Source organism: Sinocyclocheilus rhinocerous, unplaced genomic scaffold (genome assembly GCF_001515625.1).
Source record: "Sinocyclocheilus rhinocerous isolate Xijiao unplaced genomic scaffold, SAMN03320098_v1.1 scaffold210, whole genome shotgun sequence".
Taxonomy (NCBI): Eukaryota; Metazoa; Chordata; class Actinopteri; order Cypriniformes; family Cyprinidae; genus Sinocyclocheilus; species Sinocyclocheilus rhinocerous.
Window position 1 is genome coordinate 459799 of NW_015654490.1, and position 24219 is coordinate 484017.

A 24219-nucleotide genomic window follows, 5' to 3' on the forward strand; every position below is an offset into this window, starting at 1 on the left:
GACAACAAGATGCTGTGCAGTGCCAAGCTGTGGATAAACAGTGTTTGCGTTGCCTTCCTTCTGATCCCAACGTTAGGAAAGAGTGAATTAACTTTATTTCTAATGAAGATCCAGACCGCGTCAGTACGAACTCGGTTCTTTGTTCACTTCATTTTACCGTGGATTCGTTAACAAACAAGGCACAATTCGACGCAGGATTTTCAGAAAGATTGAAGCTAAAAGACGATGCTGTGTGACTATATTGGAACAGTCCGTAACGTCGCAACACGCGAGTAACTGTTTTCATTACGTGATCACTATCGCTTTGTCTGGTAAACAGATCGTTTGATATGTACGGAGTGTTTATGCGTTTTTTACCTAAATCACAGCAGCGTCCATCTGTGAGGAATGTAGGCTGTCAAACATACACAACTATTAGCCAATCACAGCAGTGGTGTTTACTTCAGAGTCTACAATCCTCCAGGTCTATCCAAACAGAGTGTTCTGATGAGGGGGTTAAAACGGGACAGAAAATAGCCTATTACTTCTAAATTTGATGTTTTTAACATAACATTATAAATGGAGCTCAGAGAACAGTACAAAATAAAAAACGGAGGAAGTTCATGACCCCCTTTAAAGCTGAATCTGGTTTAGTGTCTTGAGCGTCTCGTCCTCTGGTCTATGCAGGAGATCGATGCGTTTGTGCAGGAGTTCCTGTCGGTGGTGAACCGTCTGCCGTCCTGTATCTGGACTCTGCAGGCGCTCGCCAAGCGTCCCGTCCCAGCAGACCTGGAGCGACTGCAGGAGTTCTGCTGTGTGAACCAGGCGCGCTTCCAGCAGCTTCGGAGGTACGGCTCTGACTGTTTGAGCTGGACCTCACAAAACTCCAGCACATACCGTTCACTAATCTCACAGGGATTTGCAGGAGCTACTGCACACAAAGCCGATTTAGCTCTCAAACCCAATGTTTAGGGCTGTCTGTGCACCCTGTCATATAGTAGACTGGGGTGGACGAAGTGCACAAATCATGTGCTTGAGTAAAAGTACAGATACCATAAATAAAGTAATACTCCAGTAAAAGCATTGAGTACTCTTTTTCAGTTTTACTTGAGTAAAAGTACAGAAGTATTTAATATTTATTGTACTTGAGTATAACGTTCCAGTTGATTGTTTTTGTAATTTTTACTGATATACTTTTCTATTTAATTTTATATTATATATTTTATGTAATTCTACTGCTCCTAATACCTGGGGGAGGGGGGCATGTCATACACTATCAAAGCAATTATACATTAAAATATGAATTTGGTATTTATTCTTAATGTGGATCAAGTGAACAAGTGAAAAAAATTTGAAGTTTAAAAAAAAAAAAAAAAAGGCACCATTATTTGTAAAACTAAAGTTTTCTGAATTAATTTGAATATATACAGTGGGTACGGAAAGTATTCAGACCCCCTTAAATTTTTCACACGAGGAATATAAGGTATGAGGAAAGAGTGAGTGAAAAGGGTTTTGGACACACAGCTCCAGACAGTATTACGCACTCGCATGTTCTCATGAATTGAGGAAACAATGCAGATTTTGTAGCCGCATACAGGCTGATGTGTGTTTCATTACACGTGTCTGGACTATTGACCAACAGAGCGCATTAAAACTCAATCTATGCAAAGAAAAAGCATACGGTACCATAAGCCTTGCTTTGCTGGAGAACAGTGGTGAAATGGCGAGATTAGTTTTTCAGAAATAATACCGGTACTTTCATTTAATAATGTAAAATAAAACTCTGTCCCTTCACTGTATGAATTTAATATGCGCTGATTCTTATTAAAGCTGCTAAAGTTAATCAATCTAGAGCAGTGAGTGATTTTTCTTTTGGCCTGTTTTATAAATGTTATTGACCCAGACAGCAGCAGGAATATTATGCTGCTGTCACTTTAAGAATGAATGAAATTATCCAGTATACTGACACGGGTTTCTTTCTCGACTGTTTACATTCACTTAAGACAAAACCGATTGTATTATGGTCAATACATCACCAAGACAGATGTTTTGACTTTATTTATTTATTTATTTATTTTAAATGTTGTGCATTCGAATGAAATAATTGAGCTCCCTTCAGTCCATTCACTTGCATGCTGACAGGCGGCTTTCTGTGTGTGCATGCTTCAGGTATGTTCTTAATGTGCTTCTAGATTTTTATTTATTTTTTCCTCACATGCTGCGTTTTTATCAGTAACTTAAGCAGACCTGCCAACATCAATCTGCACCGATATATTTGCATATGCAATGTAAATGATATAGTCAAATCTCTATCGTTTGACACTTTATAGAGATATATCGTCAAATCTCCCAGCCCAGCACAGAAATCCCCATCCAACATATGCTATAGCAGACAGCTGTGTCTAGTTGTAATGTGTGTGTGTGTGTGTGTGTGTGTGTGTTTAGGGATCTTGGTTTGGATGATTTGTTGAAGCACTGCGAGGGTTTGTTGGAGAAGCTGCGTTTCCCTGAGAAAGAGCCCTGCTTTCATGCTATGGCTGGAACGCAGCTCTACTCGCACACCGCGCTAGAGATGCTCCACAACTACAACCGGTACGAGCGTCTGCATGAGTCCTTCAGCTCTCTGAGAGGAAGAACCGCCGTCACATTGTCCCAATGTCTTTCTCTCTGTGTCAGGATAACCGCAGCGGTGGAGAAAGTGGAGTTGCTGTGGCAGCAGGCGTTTTCCAGAGCCCACGTCCAGCTGCAGCTCCTCCATCTGCAGCGAGAGGCCCAGCAGGTCAGGAGCACCAGCTTCACTCCTTCACATCTGTACCGTTTATGATGGTCAGAATAGGGCAAAAAATGTTAGGCTAGCCATGCTTTATGGCAAGTAAAAAGGTATATTATATCTGTGCTGACGTACCTCCAGTGTTGTGAAGGGTACTTAGGATAACTCGTAATCTGTAACCTTTTAAAATTTACATTTAAAGTCTAATAAGTAGTGTAACTGATTACTTTGATCACCTTTCTAAATGTTTAATGAATGTTTTCAACTGTTAATCATTTTGAAACATGTAAAGCAGGCAGGGTTAATCTTTCAGTCGCACTCAACACAGATTACTCGAATTAAGATTATTATAATTTAATTTTAAAGCACAGCCACCACAAAATCAGACTTTAGCAGACTTTTTTACTTTGAGATCTTTCTGAGGTTAAATACAGATTTAAAATCATAAGATGTAGTTTAGTAGTTATGATGCTGTTTTTGAAATCAGATCTTTGCGTTGCAGTAACAATGCCTTGGAAAAAAGTTAATCTTAAAAAAAAATAAAGCATATGCACAAACCCAAATAGGAAATAAAACGGTTATTGAATAAGCATGTGTCCTATTCTGTGTCTTAAACTCCTGAAACATTGCGGTCTCATATTTTAGAGCAGTCAATGCAATTTGGGGAAGAAATACAAATCTGTGCGTGTGAGAATATTCAGATGAAACCCCCTTTGTTAACATTTTCATAAGTAACTAATTTAAGTACACATTTTTTTTTTTCTCAGTAACTGTAACGGATTACGGTTTCATTTATTTTGTAACTAAATCACGTAGTTCTGTTACATGTAACCAGTTACTCCCCAACACTGCGTACCTCTCATTCGACATGAATCCAGATGTTTGCATGCTCGTGATGTGACGTTTGCCTGCCGAACAATTATTTATTTTGTAAACCATGCTTTATACTTGTAATATCCACATTTTTTTTAAAAAGTGTTTTGCGCAGCACCACGGTGCTCTGTGAGTGTAAGTGCTGTGTTCTGGTAATGTTTGTTATTGCGAGAGGTTTATTTCATGTCAGCTCCTGCCATTTATTTCAGATACAGGAGCAGATGGTTGCTTTGCACAGGGAGAAAGTTCAGCCCTACAGGATTAAAGTGGCTAAAGACGTGCACAGAGCTGAAGAGCTCCGGCTGGAATTCGAGGCTTCAGTATACACTCATGCAATGGTATGTGACCATTAAACCCAACATGCACACATCAGATTTCTCTAAATCTCTGTACAATTTGTGAGCTGAGCGTATGTGCACTTTATTTTCTTCTAATTAGTTTGTCCACATGGTGGCAACACTGGCCTGAGCTGTTGTTGTTTCACATTCTATGTTCACACATGCTATCAAATAGAGTGGAGTTAAAGACACCGCTTTAAGTGTTTGCCTCAACTGAAGTGTGGTTTGGGCTTAAGTCCGATATGACTGGTTCAGATGCCTTTGGTCAGATTCACAGAAACACTTGCTGGATTAGTTGGCTTCTGTCATCTTGTCCTGCTTTCATCAGGCTGTTGAATAAGAGCTCATGATTGATTCCTGTGGTCAATATCTGAGGTTTAATGAAGTGAAAGGCTGTATTAATGCAGTAATTTTCCAGTGGCACAGTCGGAGCGTGAACATGCGGTCACATCTACACGCCTGGCAGAGTTTCTGTGTGACCAGATCTCTTGTGAACAGGCGCTGGTTCGTCGCGCGGAGGACGTCATGCACACGTTAGCGGAGACGGTTCCGCTCAGCGAGAGAAAGCCTGCGGAGCCGTGGCTGAAGGACTTGGCCAGATTGAAGGAGAACCTCTGCTCTGCTGTTCAGCGTCTGTATCAGACTCTGAGGACCGTGTCTGACTTCCATCACACCTGCAACAGAGTACGTGCGGTTTGTGTTTGGCGTTCAGGCTGCAAATCAGTGATTCTCTAGTGTGTCTTTAACAACAAGTAGGTTTAATCAGCTTCTGGGAGTGAGAAAGTGCTATTGTTGATGGTCACACTACCCTAGTAAAGAAGTAATATATACTGTGGATGGATCAAAACCTTTCAAAGTTGTCCTAAAACCAAAATACGTTCTTAGGACAACTTTGATTAACTTTTTGGTCCACTTCAAATGTTGACTACTGTATATAATATACATTTATTTCACACTAAGTATAGTTCAGAGCTATTAGCATATTTACTGACGTATCGCTCAAGATAGAAATATGTGACCCTGGAGCACAAAACCAGTCATAATTTTTTAAAATTGAGATTTATACATCAATGGAAAGCTTATTTATCCAGCTTTCATGTGATGTATGGTTTGTTATGATAGGACAATATTTGGCCGAGATACAACTATTTGAAAATCTGGAATCTGAGGGTGCAAAAAAATCTAAATATTGAGAAAATCATCTTTAAAGTTGTTCAAATGAAGTTCTTAGCAATGCATATTACTAATCAAAAATTAAGTTTTGATATATTTACGGTAGGAAATTTACAAAATATCTTCATGGAACATGATCTTTACTTAATATCCTAATGATTTTTGGCATAAAAGAAAAATGGATAATTTTGACCCATACAATGTATTGTTGGCTATTGCTACAAATATACCCCAGCGACTTAACACTGCTTTTCTGCTCCAGGTTCATGTATTATAATTAAACTTTATTTGAAGGACTACTTGTGCGCAATGCACATTTCTTAACACTGAACCTAAAATGTGTTTTAATGTCACTAATATGAGAATTGTATGATTTCTGAATATCGTTTTTTAAATGCAAGATATTTAAAGTGCACCTGAAGTATACTTGCAATAGTTTCACTTTAGCACAATCAAATATACTTCAGTATATCTTTAGATGGTCTTCAGCACTACTTCCACACAATTAAAGTGCCTTAAGCACAACATTAGTTGTTCCAGTTTAGCAGACTTTAAGTTTACCAGTTTAGTACACCACAGGTACAATTGCAGGGTACTTTTTTTTAAATTTTTTATGGAGTACATATGTAAATGTTTCTGTAGACATTAACAGTGGGGTATTTGACATGAACTACACGAGGTCAAAGAAAAAGAAATGTGGTATTAGTTTCTTGACATTGTTGACTCAATCCACATGTGAATGAAGTGTGTAAGCGGAGTTGTGGTTTGGTTCTCTCCAGGTTAAGAGCTGGTATGATCTAGTGCTGCGCGAGAGCCTCCTGCAGGAGCTGCTGTGGAGTGGACACTGTGAGCTCAGCCGAGCCCCAGACCTGTCCAGCTGCAGGAGAGGAGTCCAGACCTTCCTCAGGAGAAACCCCTGCCCGGAGGTGCTGGAGCTGGTGAAGCTGGCGCATCTCGCTGATGCTATAACTGACCCGCACCTTCAGCACACTGGCTCGCAGCTGTCTCACAGGTACACAGAGAAAACTGTGGGTCACTTACGCTGTCCAGTGCATTATGGGCAAGCAGCCTTGTTCAGTGTGGACTCTTGGGTTGCTGTGGTGGTAAGAAACCTCAATGCATTGAGTAGTTTACCCAAAAATGAGAATTTGCTGAAAATGTCCTGCTCCGCAATGGATGCTCTGCAGTGAATGGGTGCCATCAGAATAGGAGTCTAAACAGCTGATAAAAACATCACAATAATCCACAAATTATCCACACCACTCCAGTCCATCAGTTAACATTGCAGCTTGTGAATTTACTTGCATTAATTGTGGATTACTGTGTTTGGACTCTCATTCTGACGGCACCCATTTACTGCAGAGCATCCATTGCTGAGCATGGTATCTAGCTGTCGTAAAATTTAAACCACAATTATCTTTAAATTGTTGCTCTGCTATGACACTTTACCTTAAACTGGCCACAGAAAACCATTTGGTCCCATGTCAGCAATACTGACAATGTCATGCATGCACACAATAGGCTGACAACTACCAAAAAGCATCTTACTAAACCGTTTCATTACATTTACATTTAGTCGTTTAGCAGACGCTTTTATCCAAAGCGACTTACAAATGAGGACAATAAAAGCAATTAAAAAACTAACAAAAGAGCAATGATATACAAGTGCTATAACAAGTCTCAGTTAGCTTAACGCAGTACACGTAGCAATTATATAATATAATATAATATATTATATAATAAATAAAAAGAAAACCGATAGAATAGAAAAGTTTCACTTTAGCACAATCAAATATACTTCAGTATATCTTTAGATGGTCTTCAGCACTACTTCCACACAATTAAAGTGCCTTAAGCACAACATTAGTTGTTCCAGTTTAGCAGACTTTAAGTTTACCAGTTTAGTACACCACAGGTACAATTGCAGGGTACTTTTTTTTAAATTTTTTATGGAGTACATATGTAAATGTTTCTGTAGACATTAACAGTGGGGTATTTGACATGAACTACACGAGGTCAAAGAAAAAGAAATGTGGTATTAGTTTCTTGACATTGTTGACTCAATCCACATGTGAATGAAGTGTGTAAGCGGAGTTGTGGTTTGGTTCTCTCCAGGTTAAGAGCTGGTATGATCTAGTGCTGCGCGAGAGCCTCCTGCAGGAGCTGCTGTGGAGTGGACACTGTGAGCTCAGCCGAGCCCCAGACCTGTCCAGCTGCAGGAGAGGAGTCCAGACCTTCCTCAGGAGAAACCCCTGCCCGGAGGTGCTGGAGCTGGTGAAGCTGGCGCATCTCGCTGATGCTATAACTGACCCGCACCTTCAGCACACTGGCTCGCAGCTGTCTCACAGGTACACAGAGAAAACTGTGGGTCACTTACGCTGTCCAGTGCATTATGGGCAAGCAGCCTTGTTCAGTGTGGACTCTTGGGTTGCTGTGGTGGTAAGAAACCTCAATGCATTGAGTAGTTTACCAAAAAATGAGAATTTGCTGAAAATGTCCTGCTCCGCAATGGATGCTCTGCAGTGAATGGGTGCCATCAGAATAGGAGTCTAAACAGCTGATAAAAACATCACAATAATCCACAAATTATCCACACCACTCCAGTCCATCAGTTAACATTGCAGCTTGTGAATTTACTTGCATTAATTGTGGATTACTGTGTTTGGACTCTCATTCTGACGGCACCCATTTACTGCAGAGCATCCATTGCTGAGCATGGTATCTAGCTGTCGTAAAATTTAAACCACAATTATCTTTAAATTGTTGCTCTGCTATGACACTTTACCTTAAACTGGCCACAGAAAACCATTTGGTCCCATGTCAGCAATACTGACAATGTCATGCATGCACACAATAGGCTGACAACTACCAAAAAGCATCTTACTAAACCGTTTCATTACATTTACATTTAGTCGTTTAGCAGACGCTTTTATCCAAAGCGACTTACAAATGAGGACAATAAAAGCAATTAAAAAACTAACAAAAGAGCAATGATATACAAGTGCTATAACAAGTCTCAGTTAGCTTAACGCAGTACACGTAGCAATTATATAATATAATATAATATATTATATAATAAATAAAAAGAAAACCGATAGAATAGAAAAAGAACAGAGAAAGCTAGTGTTAGAGGGCTTTTTTTCACAGGTTTGCAAGAGTTGTCACAGTCAAGTAATGCATTTCCACAGTTATTAACATTGTTTTATTAAATTAGTCATAGAAGATGTATTTTTTAATAATTTACAAAGTAAACAGAAAATTCTTGCTCTGAGTAATGGGTCAAGTAATGAGTAATTTTACATTTTGTCTCTTCTGGCCAATGTAATCAAGTTCTCCATTTATTTATTTTTTTTTACATTGAAAAATGTCCCCGAGATGCTGTTGTGGATCTTTTGTTGTTGGGGCAAATGGAATGCAAAACTGATTTGTAGTTTGTTCATCACTATAGAAGTTTAACTATGATAGCTTCTGCTTCTCGAACCCTGTAAACGTGAAAAGGGTCTATCGGTTGGTTGGAAATTAGGCTATATTTGTCATTGGAAATGCTGTGCTGGTATACAGACTTGTGCAGCATGGAGCTTCTGTTTGAACATGTTTTCATGACCGTCCACAGATGCATGACTCTGAGGAGACTCTTGACCTCCGCTGGGGCCGTTCCCCTTCACGACCTTCAGCTTGCCCTCCAGTGGCAGTACGAGTTCCTCAAGGGTCACCACAGGACCTCTGACATCACTTCCCCCGAGGACCAGCACGTTTCCTGCCGTCTGCCTCCAGACTCGGCCGCTCGTGCGGTTTCTCAGTGTGAGAGCTTGTGTGATTTAGCCAAGTGGCCTTCTGTTGGCGACTGCCGTCACCAGATCTCTGCAGGCAAGCCTCCTTCTCTCAGCTCCTTTGACTCTGGTTTCGATGGAGCGGCTAGCAGTCACCTGGACAGCAGGAGTAGAAGAGAGCCGCTGCCTAGGATTCTGGGAAATGGAGACTTTTCCACTTTCAAGTCGAGACCTCTGCATGGACAGATTGACGAGGAGAACATTGTGAGCGTGTCTGATTCTGAAGACCAGCGTGAAGAGCTAGGGTTTAGTTTAAAGCGGGACTCCACTCGTGCCAGCATTCAGATCGTTCCCAGAATTACCTCCGACTCCCTGAACCTTGAGATCAAAGTGAAGCGCTCCGCTACGCTGCCCAAGAACCCCTGGCTGAGCCTCCCGATAGATGATCTGGAGAGCTCTTATACGGTCACCATTACACCCAGCTCTTCCAGAGATCGGCCCGCTCCGACGGAGGAGCTGGGATCCGCTCCGTACCAGAGTCAGGAGAGCTTTGAGTCGTCGGAGCTGGATCCTGTGGGAAACGTTCTGTCCAGCACCTTAACAGATAATGAAGACAAGCCCAGCAGCACGGTGGAGGATCCTTCTCTTCTCTGGGACACGTTTGATCTGCACAATCTCAGACAGGACTCTTACGAACGGTTAGACTTCTCTTCAAGTGTTTAAAACATTAGTTCACCCAGAAATTAAGACCTGCTAATAATTTATTCAAACTCTTCTACATCTTGGATGCCTGAGGGTGTTTCTTGATGGGATCAGGTTTGGAGAAATGTAGCACTGCATCAGTGTCTCAGCAATGGATGCTCTGCAGTGAATGGGTGGCGTCAGAATCAAACCTGATGAAGAAACAAACTCTTCTACATCTGGGATGATCAGAGGGTGAGCATATTTTCAGCAGATTTTTATATTTTGGGGTAACTCTTACTTTAATTACACACTACAGTGAGCAGTATCACTGAGTCAGATGTCCATGCTCTGCTTCTGCTGGATGTTTCAGATGTTTCTTCTAAGGGTTTGTGTTCTTTTCTGTTGGGTAGGTTAGACGTGTCTCTCGGTGACTGGGTTCAGAGAGAGCAGCAAGAGCTGAGAGAGGTGGAGGAGACTTTAGACCGAGCAGCTGAGATCCTACAGGTGTGTGTCTTGAGCATCTCTTCTGTTCTCATGCCACATGCATCACGTCAGTGAACTATACAGACAGATACAGCCATCTGTCACGGCACATTAAAGAGCGCCACAATGGCATTTAATGTGCATTCTATGATAAAATGAACCGAATTCAAAATCTGATAATTTGGGGGTTTTTTTTAATCCGAAGTAACAAAGCACAAAGCTGTTGTGGTTATTGGATGGAATGTGTTCTATATAATGCCTCGTTAATGCATGCATCAACTGAAAGAGCATAGATGGAAAAAAAAAATTTGATTCTTAAATTCCAAGATCAATCTAATTTGTTTGCTACACATGCACACTGAACCAAAAGACCTGTAATGAAAATTTCTGATATGCATACGTGTACCATTAAAACCCTACTCCACTCTGAATAATTTCAGGAGGAGGAGAATGTGCTTGCACAGGAGGTGGTGCTGGATGAGCTGCTGAGGTCCGAGGACTTGCACAAACACTGGCCCTTATGGACTGAAGGACACCAGCTCAGTACGGTGAGTCTGAAATAGATTTTAAGTATGAGATATAATAGTTTATTAAAAGAAATGGAGTTGTCAAATGCATAGGCTTTCTAGCATTAATTTTATGCTACTATAGCAACAATGTAGCACAGTCCATTTCACAAACTCACATTTTAATTGTTGCACACACTCTCCATGCAACTAAGAATGCAGCTCTGCATGATGAAATTTTTATTTTTATGTTTAATAGAGGGCTAGATGGTCGTATTGTTGCTGTTCAAGTTGTTCTAACTTACCATAAAATCATGCATCTGTTAAATGAGTCGCAGTGAGTGTTACGTCAGTGAATCGGTCACAATGAGCATGTGTTTTATAGTAAAGCAGACACAATTAAGTATTTCTGGTGGTGGCGGTGGTATCACTGGTCTGTATTTGTGGTGAAATTTCTGCTTAAGTCATTTATATCTAGTGATCTAAAAAGTCAACTTTTCGAATATGTTGGCCTATGCGATTGTTTTATTCAATACTCTGCCGTCTGTATTTGCCAAGTAGCTTTTAGTAGTGTCATTCACTCAGAAGGGTTTTTTTTTTTTTTTTTTTTTTTACATATATATGGTTCAGGTCCCTGTTCGGGCGCCACTTATGTAACGGTTGTGGCCCGCCAAAGTTAAATTGCAGTATTTAAGGCAGTTTTCCATTGTATTTCAATGTAAACGTGCTATGGACGTCTTTGAATGCTGCGCTCTCGTCTCCGGTCTTTATAGCAGCTTCTGGCGCATGATGCATCATTCTAAAACACGGCACTCAAGTTTAAAGAAGTTCAGCTTTTAAAAACGCGTCTATAGACCTTGCGCTTTTTTTCAATTCCACTGACGTGTCTTGCATTTTAACAGCCAAAACACTATCTGTGTGAACCTGTTAGGTAGTAGGCTGTCGATGCTATTTAATTCACTTTAAACATCGGATGCAGTAATTCTTTCTCTATAATACAGATGATGCTGGGTTATTAATAAATTAGTCATGACAAAAAAATAATGATATCAGATGTATTTTTTTTTTTTATGAGCGATTATAAGGTACCCAGCTTAGCTTGTTGGATAAGACCCACTACGGTGATGAGCCTGTGTGTGAACTGATATTAGGCTAATATTGTAGACCTACCAATGTGTTGGGTTTTGCTCGGTATGATCAGTGGGCTTGCTGCGGTTGAATATCTAAATATGAGACGTCCCAGACCAAACCTAAAATACTATGTGGAGGACGCAAAATAATTTAATTATAATATGACCACGTGGTGAACCTATATGAACCGAACTCGTATTTAAACACCGTCTTCATGCGGTGTACAGGCATCTATCCTCACGTACAATGTTGGCTGTATTTGTGTCCCCTTCAAAAATTGCTCTTGAGAAATTGTTTATTGTCCCCTCCTATAAGAAATGTATGTCCTTGCTCACAGCCTCACATGCCTGTGCTCTTTCCCTTCCAGATGTGCCCAAGAGAGCTGGCTGAGTCTGGCGTGATCGGATTGGATGACGATGTCCTTCAGAGTGACCTCACTTCCCCTGACTCGGACACGCTGAGATCCTGTGAGGTTTGTGAAGACGACTCTGTTGCTAAGAGTCCATCCACATGTGAAGGGCCTGTGCAGCGGGACACGGGATGTCCTGAGGAACACCGAAGCGGGATCCTTCGAGAGCTGAGAGGCATTCAAGTTCTCGAGGAGCAAATTATGCAGGAGTGCGTGAAGCTGGAGGCACTGCGCTGCAGAGAGACTGAGAGTCTGGGCTCAGAGGAGCCGGCGCTGGATCAGGTCAGGGAGAGGAGCGTGTTCCTGCAGCAGCTGGAGAAGATGGAGAGAAGCCTGGGCAGAGAGACGGAGAGAGCGGGCAAGGCCAAGAGGAGGTCGAGCAAAGGCCGCAGGGTTGTGACGTGTTCGGTCATGACGCTGAAAGATCTGGACGATGAGCTGTTGAGGAGCTGTGGGCTCCAGTCGCTTCCAGATGCTGAGAAAACCTCTTCGGATTTGGTTTCAAACGCAGAGGAGTGCACCAGTCCGAGTCCAGCTGGAGATGCTGATCTCACCGACTCGAGTTTGACTTCTGAGCCTGCTTCTACCGCGAGCCTCGGACGTCTCGACTCTGAATCCCTTCAGTCTCGTCACAGTGAGCCTGTTGCGTCGAGCGGTTTGTCTGAGACTGGAAAACTGGAAGTTATCCCGCCCAGCACAGACGTGTATCCTGAGCATTCGGAGGATGAAGCGTCTTCCTGCGACGGTCCAGACGGTGCAGATCTGCTGGAGACGGGAGAAGCGTGCTCGACTCGGGACAGCGGGGATGTGCGAGGTGCGTTTGATCCTGGAGGCGTCTCCGAGAGCGTCGACCGCGCTTGTGGACGAGAGGAGAGACGTCCATCAGACTGTGAAGCGCGGGTGGACTCAGGGCTGTTCGTCGTTCCCTCGAAGCTCATGCAGAACAATAACAACAACAACACCGCAGTGCTGTGCAGTGGAGAGAGCCCAGGGCGCTCCGAGGACTCCAGGTCTGCGGTCTGTGACGGTGGAGGATCCACGAGAGCGGCCTGCAGATCTACTCTCCAGCAGCGGCAGCTCCACACATCCAGCAGACAGGTGAAGACCACAGCCCTCCTCAGAAAACACACTATGCTAATATCGGAGTTAGAATTATCACTCGCTTTGCAAAAACCATTTCTACACCTCTGATAATGCGAATAAATAAAATACACCACTCAGATAATGCTAGAATGTAGTCACTGAAATTCAATATGGTGCGAAAATGCCCCTGTATGGGTTGTTATACATTTATGTGACCCCGGACCACAAAACCAGTCATAAGGGTCAATTTTTTGGACAGGACAATATTTGTCTGAGATGCAACTATTTGGAAATCTGGAATCTGAGGGTGCAAAAAAATCTAAATATTGAGTAAATCATATTTAAAGTTGTTCAAATGAAGTTCTTAGCAATGCATATTACTAATCAAAAATTAAGTTCTGATATATTTACGGTAGGAAATTTACAAAATATCTTCGTGGAACATTATCTTTACTTAATATCCTAATGATTTTTGCCATAGAAGAGAAATGTATAATTTTGACCCATACAATGTATTGTTGGTTATTGCTACAAATATACCCCAGCGACTTAACACTGCTTTTGTGCTCCAGGCTCACATTTAAGATATAGCATTGTCACATGAGCAAAAGTGCTGTTTTGCACTAAATATCAGCATGATTGCAAATGTGGTTGAACTGTTATATATAATCAATAAGCTAATGTTGAGTTACATTTTGGGCACAATAGTTTTAATATTGTCCTTTTTTTTTCTTTTTTCCCCCAACAAAAACCGTTCCAAAGCAAGCTGGCACTGAACCAGTGTTCCCAAAGCAACACACAGCTGTTTAAATATTAAATGAATGCCGGTTTTAGTTTATTTAAAATATAAGTTTAATTTCGTATATATAAAAATATTTTGAATATTGTAGTGTGTTTTTTTTTTTTTTGAAGACACTCAGATTAATGCAATTGTAATTGTAGTGTAAACAAATTCTGATTCAGGTGCAGTGTCTGTGCCACTTCTGCAGTGCAAAGGTTTTTATTGGTTTCATTTGATTGGTAATGGCCTATGGCATCTTATTAACTGAATTTAATGATTAAATGCAAGACATTTAAAGGTGATGCATACATCTAAGAAGGTCTGAAATCATAAACCGTGTTGGGAAAAGTTACTTTTAAAAGTAATGCGTTACAATGTTGCGTTTAAAATATTGTTACTCCATAAAGTAACTGTGTAATGCATTGTTACAATTTTTTTTTTTTTTTTTTACTTTGTCATCTGGACTGGACTTTCTTTGTTTTTTTTTTAGTAACTAAAACCCAAAAGTTATAGTTTTGGCAACTGTAAAGGCCCTTTCACACCAAAAGAGTAATGAATGATCCACAGACTGAAGGAAGCGCCTCGGTCTCTGCTCTCGCTCCTGATTTCTCTGCGGGACAGGTGAAGAAATGGGAAAACAGCAACTTCCGTTACTTATTTGAAAAAGTAACTGATATTTTGTTGTAAATTTAATGCATTACTTTACTAGTTACTTGGAAAAAGTAATCTAATTGTGACTTGCATTACTCCCAACACTGCTTATAAACAGCAAAAATACCCCTGGAGCTCAATTCAATGCAGAAAATGGAATTAAACCAGCCAAGATACCAGCACAGAAGCAATCAGCAAAATGTCTACTTTATAAGGTCTAATTATTGTCAAAACCCTATAAAATATTGGAATATAGCTTGTCGATATTGCTCTGGCCTAGTTGTCAGTGTAGTTGCGGCGTTTGCAGTAGAGTGTCGATGAGATTATAGACGGCTGTTTGTTTGTCTGTTCCTGTTGTGTGTTAGATGAGTGATTATAAGACGCCCATCGTGCTGGACACAGGCTCCGGTCTGATGAAGGCTGGGTTTGCAGACCAGGACCTTCCAACTACAGTGTTCCCCACCGTCATCGGCCGTCCCAAATATGAGGTACACACTCTCTCCTGCTTTACCTGAGTGTACTGTATGCATGTGGAGAAAGCAAATCTCAGTTACATTGTGACATTATAAACAATCTAGCAGCTATCACGGCTTTAATCCAATAAATATGACTAAGTTGTTCTAAACGGCATGATTCTCTGTACAGCAGCTTTGGAAGCGTTTTGTGAAGAGTGCAAGTGAATTGGAGCCGCTGTGAGTTTCCTCAGCGCTTCTGTTGGTCTGGTCTGTTGCAGGAAGTAATGAACGGCAGTGTGGACCGAGAGCTGTATGTGGGGCATGACGCGCAGCACATGAGAGGAGTGCTAGCCCTGAAGTATCCCATCAGAAACGGCATCGTGAGCAGCTGGGATGAGATGGAGATGGTGGGTCCTTTCACTGCACCGAAACAGACAGTGTTTTTGGAGATTAGATGATCGTTCTTTGACCGGAGTTAAGGATTTTATCTGCCAGATTTCCTTAACCCTTGTGACATATTTGGGTGCATTTTGACCCAGAAGAGATACACAATAATAAAAAATAATAAAAAAATAAAAGCAATTTTAGTAAAACTGATTTTTTATTTTTTATTTTTTTTACACTTAATTTAAGAGATATAACCCTTTTTAAAACTTAGTTTCATATTTGGGTCATTTTGAGTGTCAGTGTAAACTATCGCCTTTTGCCCATATCTCACACACTGAATTTCGTTGATTAACATTTGTACAGGAACCATGGATACAATTTTCATGCTGCAATGATTGGTCAATCTTTTTCATCTGAAAGTGAAACTTTGAAATGTTTTCAAACAATGTAATTTTACTTGCATAGAGTAATATTTAGGTTGCTTTTATTTGGTTAAATATAAACATTCAGGTTTCATAAATTTAGACTTTTATTTATTTTATTTTATTTATTTTTTTTTGACAATCATGAGATATAAATTCAAAGTAACGTAAAATTGCATTCAATCCAAATGGGGTTAATACTGGTACTCCTCAGATTATTGTTCTTATAAATTTCAAACAGTGATGCATTCGAATAAAATTTCTTAATATTGAAAAATCTATTTTTTTTTTTTTTTTACATTAATCAAAAAGTTGGTAACTTTCAAAACACAAGCACATCATGAATGTCATCTCACACGGTTTGCGCACAGATTCAGTCACAGCAAACAGACTGGCTGTATTACACATTTATTCAAGCAGAACATCTCAATAGACAAACGTAGAGAGTGAGTGCACATCGTTGCCAGGTGGGGAACGTGAAGTAAAACATCGGACAGAAAATGTCTTAATTTACAGAAAAAAAGTTCTGACTAGGGGATTTAAACTCTTGACATCTGGCAAACGCAACCATGAATGCTTGTGGAGGCTCACTACCAGTGCAGGATAATGAAAACGACAAATTAAAAGATAAATAACTCTCCTTAATGCTTATCCTTAAATGGCAAGATGCAAAAATTGTTACCAGGATTAAAACGATTCATCAGGGCTGGTAAAATGACTGAAGACTGACCCGGGGCATGAACATAGACACTAGTCTTAAGAAGTACAGACTCTTTGTTGGTGTGGCTCAGTGTGATGCTCGTGTGTGTGTGCTGTAGATCTGGCATCACGCGTTCCAGCAGCTGTGTGTGTCTCCTGAGGATCATCCGGTGCTGCTGACCGAGGCCGCCATGAACCCGCTGCAGAACCGCCAGCGCTCGGTGGAGCTGATGTTTGAGGCCTTCAGCGTCCCGCTCGCCTTCGTGGCCCTGCAGGCCGTTCTGGCGCTCTACGCCTCGGGAAGAACCACGGGTCAGTCGGCTCCGCTCACACACCTATTACTGCTCTTTGTGTGGAGTAGTGTTCATTTTGGCAGCTGTTTTTAATTTAGTCTTAGTCTTGTCAAATGTAACTTAGTTTTTATCATATTTGTGACCCTGGAGCACAAAACCAGTCATAAGGGTAAATTTGTTTCGAAATTGAGATTTATACATCTGAAAGCTGAATAAGTAAGCTTTCCATTGATGTATGGTTTGTTAGGATAGGACAATATTTGGCCGAGATACAACTATTTGAAAATCTGGAATCTGAGGGTGCAAAAAAATAAAAATATTGAGAAAATCACCTTTAAAGTTGTTCAAATGAAGTTCTTAGCAATGCATATTACTAATCAAAAATTAAGTTTTGGTGTGTGTGTGTTCAGGGGTGGTGCTGGACTCTGGGGACGGCGTCAGTCACAGTGTTCCTGTGTTCGAGGGTTACTGTCTGCCTCACGCCGTGCAGCGCTTTGACCTGGCCGGATCCCACGTCACCCTGCAGCTCCAGAAGGTGCACAGGAGCACTGCTCATTACCATACCATAACTACTCATGCACCTCAATTAGGCCAACCGTAGGGCCAAAATCACTGACGCTTCATTAGCGTTTCTCCAGTGGTTAGTTTCAGTGCTGATGAAAGTTACTTTTAAAAGTAATGCATTACAATATTGTTACTCCATAAAAAAGTAACTAATTGCATTACTTACTCTACATAAAGTAATGCGTTGTTACTTTTGCAATACTTTGTGTCACATGGGTTGCGCTTGCTATTTGTTGTTTAATATCAAAAAACAAGTAATATTTTTGGTGACTATAAATGCCCTTTCACACCGAAAGTGAAATGAATAAGCCTCAGTCTGGAGGCAGTGCATGTGCACTCCACACTGAGACAGGAGTCAGTCAATTAATGGGAAAACCGTAACTTGCGTTACTTATTTTAAAGCAACTCCGATATGTCTTTGTAAATTTGAAAGTAAAGTGTTGCTTTACTAGTTACTTGACTGTGCTGAATTATATTGATTTCTCGTTTTGAATTGATCTTCTTTTGGATGAACAGATCTTAAAGTCTATGCTGTTTGCTATTATTTAAAAGCGTCACAAAAACAAATCAGCCACTCCAATTGTAGGAACATGTTAAGCACTGGCTTGTGTTTCCTGTAGCTGTTTGCACACAGCTGTTGATTGTGTTTTCGGTGCGCTGCAGCTGCTGCTGGAGCAGGGTGTGTGCATGCAGACGTCTGCCGAGCTGGAGATCGTGCGTGAGATGAAGGAGAGGTGCTGCTGTGTGATGCTGGATTACGACGCAGAGCTGAAGAGCTCCTCAGAGGTGCACTACACGCTTCCTGACGGGCGGATCGTCTCGCTGGCCTCCGAACGCTTCCGGTAACTGAGCAGCGTCGTGTTGTGCTCTGGTGGAGAGTTCACTGCAGACCAGTGTCTGAAGCTCAGATTCTATGTGACACTTTTCTTCATGTTTAATACTGTAAAGCTGCTTGCTGTAAAGCAATTTAGGCCTGGTTTCACAGATGGGGCTTAGATATAGTTCATAGTTCAATTAGGACATTTAGGTAGCTTTTATACACATGCCTGAGGAAAAACAACATTGCCTTTGTCTTGATGTACACCAGTACTGACATATGTGACCCTGGAGCACAAATCCAGTCATAAGGGTCAATTTTTCGAAATTGAGATATATGCATCGCCTGAAAGCTGAATAAATAAGCTTTCCATTGATGTATGGTTTGTTAGGATAGGACAATATTTGGTTGAGATACAACTATTTGAAAATCTGGAATCTGAGGGTGCAAAAAAAATCCAAATGAGTTCCAAAATCCAAAAGTTGTCCAAATTAAGTTCTTAGCAATGCATATTACTAATAAAAAATTACGTTTTGATATATTTACGGTAGGACATTTACAAAATTTCTTCATGGAGCTTGATTTTTACTTAATGTCCTAATGATTTTTGGCATAAAAGAAAAATCTATAATTTTGACCCATACAATGTATTTTTGGCTATTGCTACAAATATACCCCAGCGACTTAAGACATTTCAGAGTCACATTTATTGTGCATGCATTTTGTTGAGAGAAAAAGCGTGCAGCAATATTTACACATTCATGTTCGCTGATAGTAATCTGCTGTTTGTGTATTTAGAACTTATTTTTACCCCTGAAGAGGGATGGGCAATATCTTATCTTTGCGATATACTGGTAAAAATTTTCCCCATGAAAAGAATGTCTTCCCGCGATAATAACGATAAAGTCTAGTTGTGTGTGTGTGTGTGTGTGTGTGTGTGTGACCATGCGGAGCGACATATGGAGGAAGGTGGATGTGAAATTGAGGAGTTTATCGCTAAACCTTTACATTGTCATTTTGCAGACGCTTTTATCCAAAGCGACTTACAATTGGGGAATACATAAAGTGATTCTTCTTAAAGAGGCAAACAGACACAGGAAGTGCTCATAATACCAAGTTTTAGGCATTGTTCAAATAAGTACAAGCTAGAAAGGGAAGGAATAAATCGATAAAGACAGGTTTTTTTTTTTTTTTTAGTTTAGGATAAACGAGGAGCTCCTTAATCTGGAACTGGTTTGGTCAGGGCTGTACAGTGCACAAAAATCGCTCTGAGCCTTGAATAAATGTACTACAGTAGCACAGTTTTGCATGTGTATGAGCCTGTTTACAAAGCTGTTGTCCAACAAATATCTTTTATTGACATGCTTTTTCTCCAAATTAACTTAAGTCAAGTCAAATCATACTATTTTATAGTATTATATACAGTGATAAAGGCTATGTCGATTAGCATATATATATATATATATATATATACTTAAAAATAACCAAGATTGCTTGAAGAACATATATAAACCATATATAGTCGCAATATAGAAAAATCGTGTTTTTTCATATCGCGATATTATCGCAAATGCAATTAATCATTCAGCCCTAGTCGTCAGTGCTATTACTTCTGCGATGCATATGTGGAGTTTCTGTGCAAGAGCGCCCTCTGGATTCCAGTATGAATTAAACAGTCATTACATTACGCGTGTACTCGGTAATGCTCACAACACCCTATTTTGATATTGTTAACGCAATAAATACCAGAAATGATCGTGATTTATATTTTTAAGCCCATATTGCCCATCCCTAGCCCTGAATGAAGATTTCACATGTACTTGGCTGTGAGTCTGTGTGGCACAGGACTTTTATTGAGTTTGACCATCTGATATGGTCACACAGGGCACCGGAGATCCTCTTCAGGCCGGAGCTGATTGGGCGGGATCATTATGGGATGCACGAGAGCGTCTTCAGATCCGTCCTGCAGTCAGACATCGACCTGCGGCGCAGTTTTGTGGGAAACGTCCTGCTGTCAGGTGAGGTTGATCCTTAATTTCATTTTGCCCGCGTCGAGTAATCTGCTAAGTACTGGAAGTGGCACATTTCGCAGATGAGAATCCATGAAATGCATTATTAGACCGTTTTCCAAGGCTGCATGATATTAAACCCATTTAAAAATCATAAAGCATAATGCTATTAATTGAATCGTAGCAGTTTATGAATTCACAAATGTATGTGATGCAGGTTTACGATACATGCGCTTTATTTAAATGCGTGTAGGTTACTGTACGTGCGTGTCAGGCTCCGTTCACAGTAAATAAACGCTGCTCCGCACAAACTGTTATCATTTACATGTGTGGAGCGTCTCAAACTCCATCTCTGCCTGTTGTGAGTTTGGGTTTATTATAACGTTCATCTGGGAAGGCAATGTGTGCCATTTCATCAGATTTGTAAGGGAAATCATTTACAAACCTACGCAAGCACAAGAGAATAATACATCAATATCTTTTATCAATATGCTAACTGTTCATCGTGATTTCAAAATAAGTTTAAACCCTCAGTCTCATGAGTTTACATGTTTTGATGCTACAGCCACTGTAATTTCTTGAATATGTGGACATGTCGTAAAGAAATGGCCAAATATTAGCGGACATTTGAATTAAATGAGGTTTAGTCAATATTAAACAAGGATTAGATTGCGCAGTAAAGTGTAAAACGATCGTCTGGCCTTTGGCGCCCTCTGCAGGCAATTGTTATCATGTGTAATGTACATTTAGCTCTATTTTGTTCAATAAAATCATTTGTGACCCTGCAGCACAAAAGCAGTGTTAAGTCGCTGGGGTATATTTGTAGCAATAGCCAACAATACATTGTATGGGTCAAAATTATTGATTTTTCTTTTATGCCAAAAATCATTAGGATATTAAGTAAAGATCATGTTCCATGAAGATATTTTGTAAATGTCCTACTGTAAATATATCAAAACTTAATTTTTGATTAGTAATATGCATTGCTAAGAACTTCATTTGAACAACTTTAAAGATGATTTTCTCAATATTTAGATTTTTTTGCACCCTCAGATTCCAGATTTTCAAATAGTTGTATCTCGGCCAAATATTGTCCTATCCTAACAAACCATACATCAATGGAAATATTATTTATTCAGCTTTCAGATGATGTATAAATCTCAATTTCGAAAAATGGACCCTTATGACTGGTTTTGTGCTCCAGGGTCACATATTACTTGCTTTTGATTCTTTATTGGAGGTAATTATTATTGCCTGATTGCTATTATATATGTATTAAGTAATTTTAAAAGCTATTCTTCACTTAGGTCTATTTTTATTACCACAAAGAAAATTAATTATAATTATCCTATTAATCGTCAGAATAATCGACAGATTACTCCATGACCAAAACGATTGTTAGTGACCACCCTAGTGACGTGTGTGTGTGTGTGTGTGCGCGCGGCGCAGGCGGGAACACGCTGCTGTCGGGGCTCCCTGCGCGTCTGCGGCACGAGATGCGGCTCCTGTGTCCCGCGGATCTGAGCGTGAGCGTCAGCAGCCCGAGCGATCGAGACTTCTCCGTGTGGCGCGGCGGAGCGGCCCTGGCCAACATGGCCGACCTCTGCGGCGCCTGGATCAGCGCAGACGAGTACGAGGAGTTCGGCCCGCAGATCGTCTTCAGGAAGTGCTTCTGAGCCGTCACGATCTTACAGTGCTTTTAACACTTTTAGACAGGGTTTTTGCCGTTTGTGGTGCTGTAGAGTGTATTAATGGTGCCAAGTGTTGATGCGAGTCTTGTAGGACTCCATGTGTTTTTAGATTCCAAGAGAAAAATGAATGACCTTTTTAAGCTCTACATGCATACACTGGTTGTATCAATCAGATTGTTTGTCTCTTTGCCACTTTAATTATAATCTAATCAATCATGTCTAATATGTAAATTTGTGTGTTTAATATATCTATGAGATATGAATGTGACCTTTTCAGTGTTTTGATGCTTTTCATGAGGCTCACGTTGCAACTATTACTTGCGTCTGTGAATCTGGTTCACATGGACATGAGGCTTCACCGTATTAGACGTGCTGCGGATCCTTTCCTCCATCGTATGCGTTTCTCAGCTGTTCCTCAGACACGCGTGTGTGTGTGTGTGTGTTTTGATTTGCTGAGCAGGATTGGTTTGATTTGCATGAATCTCACGTCACCTCTTTTCATCTGTACTTTCACTTGGGTTGTGTTTTATCTGAGGTGGTTTTGAGCTGCATATGGATCCGTCAGCGGCTCGTGTGTTGAATTCTGAGGTTTGCATGATGTTGATTAGCTGATCCACATCCTCTTGTGTGTTCAGTTTAAAGCGCTCTGTTGCTCAGTGTGTTTGCCTTGAGTGCACGGTGAACCCAGCACGTGTTTAGCATCAGTGTCTGTTAACTGGCTAATGTCTGGATCTTTTTACAATAAATATGATTTCTAAACAAGGCTCTTCTTGTGTACTCCGTGTTTGTTCTTGTCGCCCTTCTGCTTGATGGTTAAGAAGTAGATGTGTTTGTGGCAGGTTTTCATTCGCTGGCTTTCCTGAATGCTGCCCACTAGTGCATACAAACACTCACTGCACGGCGAGATCTGTGCCTGACCTAAACTGAAATGCATTCAGAGCTCTTTAAGTTGGCTCAAGCCAAGTCTGCTGGCCTGAAAGGTTTCAGTGAAGTAGTTTGTAAACGACGAAAGTCCAAACTAGAAAAAATCATCCAGGTTGTGATTTGTTGTTTTTGTTCTCGCACCAAAATGACTTCACGTTCAATATGTAAACATGTTCCTACAACAATTACAACATCTTGTCAAAGCAAAAAAAAAAAGTGCAAAGGCACAAAATACTCCAGGTTTACTCCACTTAGGTTTATCAGCTTAAACCACAGCATCCTGTACATTAGCATGACCTCCAGTTGCGTGATAATGCTCACTGAACAAGTCCAACACTTTAACCCAGCACAAGTAAACCACGGTGTTGTCCAGAAGTGACCTGGCCTCCCTGGAAGCGTCTCGGTCAAGCTGTTGATCTGAGCTCATGGTGTTTGGAGTGTTTTCCAGCACGACGAGATGCATGTTTTCAGCCAAGCAAGATATTCCCACTTGCAAAATCATAGAAGTGCTCCTGTGAAATTGACAAAACAAGATCATTTCACATCTGTATCGCAGCGATTCACAGGTGAAATGTCGGAGTAAAGTACGAGTTATTCGAGCAGAGCTGGGCAATAACTGATGACATCTAATCTGGATTACATCATCAGATTCCAGAAAGTAAGTACTTGCAATTAGATTAAATTACATTATAATATTAAGGTTTAATGCACTTTGTGTTTTTATATCAATATTGTACAATGCTATCCTATTTAAATCATTGTGCTAAACAAGTTAGGTTAAAAGTAATCTGATTATATTACCTAAAATGTGTAATGTAATGGATAATGTTACTAAATACAGTTTTTATCATGTAATTTGGAATCAGTAATGGACTGCACTGGATACAAGAATAGTTCACCCAAAACTGAAAATTCTGTTCATTTACCCTCATGCTGTTCCAAACTTTCATGACCCTTCTGTCTTATGAACACACACACACACACACACACATATATATATATATATATATATATATATGGCAGTGTGTTGGTGGCTGTGCACTCTTCAAGCACCTCTGATTTCTCTGTTAAGCTGGAGTCCTCTGTAACAACATCAATGCTGTAGAATAGTTTCCTCAGAAATCCTATACCACTCACTTCTGCTGAACACTGAACACTTGAGAACCCATTAAAATAGTGTCAGAAGTAGTTTGTGACTCGTGTGCCATGTCTTGTGAAAAATGTAGTCTCTGAGAAGTTTAGGAGCACAGCACTAATATCATTATACAATGATATGATGTTATAAAATACATTTTGTACACCATTTCATATGATATTTTTATGACCT

The 24219-nt window shown here is 40.5% G+C and overlaps 2 protein-coding genes across 2 annotated transcripts in view; both read left to right on the plus strand.

Annotated features, from left to right (window-relative positions):
- LOC107717021 (guanine nucleotide exchange factor DBS-like) overlaps window positions 1-7270 on the plus strand; it is an 18949-nt gene extending 11679 nt beyond the window's left edge. Inside the window, exons 7-13 of the mRNA XM_016523667.1 lie at window positions 667-827; window positions 2425-2571; window positions 2656-2758; window positions 3832-3960; window positions 4459-4644; window positions 5913-6145; window positions 7249-7270. Coding sequence (XP_016379153.1) covers window positions 667-827; window positions 2425-2571; window positions 2656-2758; window positions 3832-3960; window positions 4459-4644; window positions 5913-6145; window positions 7249-7270 — 981 coding nt within the window. The remainder of the gene's footprint in view (window positions 1-666; window positions 828-2424; window positions 2572-2655; window positions 2759-3831; window positions 3961-4458; window positions 4645-5912; window positions 6146-7248) is intronic.
- Window positions 7252-22733, plus strand: LOC107717042 (uncharacterized). The gene is made up of 12 exons (XM_016523686.1): window positions 7252-7481; window positions 8747-9601; window positions 9998-10091; window positions 10511-10618; window positions 12075-13214; window positions 14997-15119; window positions 15365-15493; window positions 16714-16906; window positions 17298-17422; window positions 18115-18293; window positions 20153-20286; window positions 21727-22733. The coding sequence occupies exons 2-12, from the start codon at window positions 8751-8753 to the stop codon at window positions 21951-21953; spliced, it is 3303 nt and encodes a 1100-aa protein (XP_016379172.1). The 5' UTR covers window positions 7252-7481; window positions 8747-8750; the 3' UTR covers window positions 21954-22733.
- The last annotated feature ends 1486 nt before the right edge of the window (window positions 22734-24219 follow it).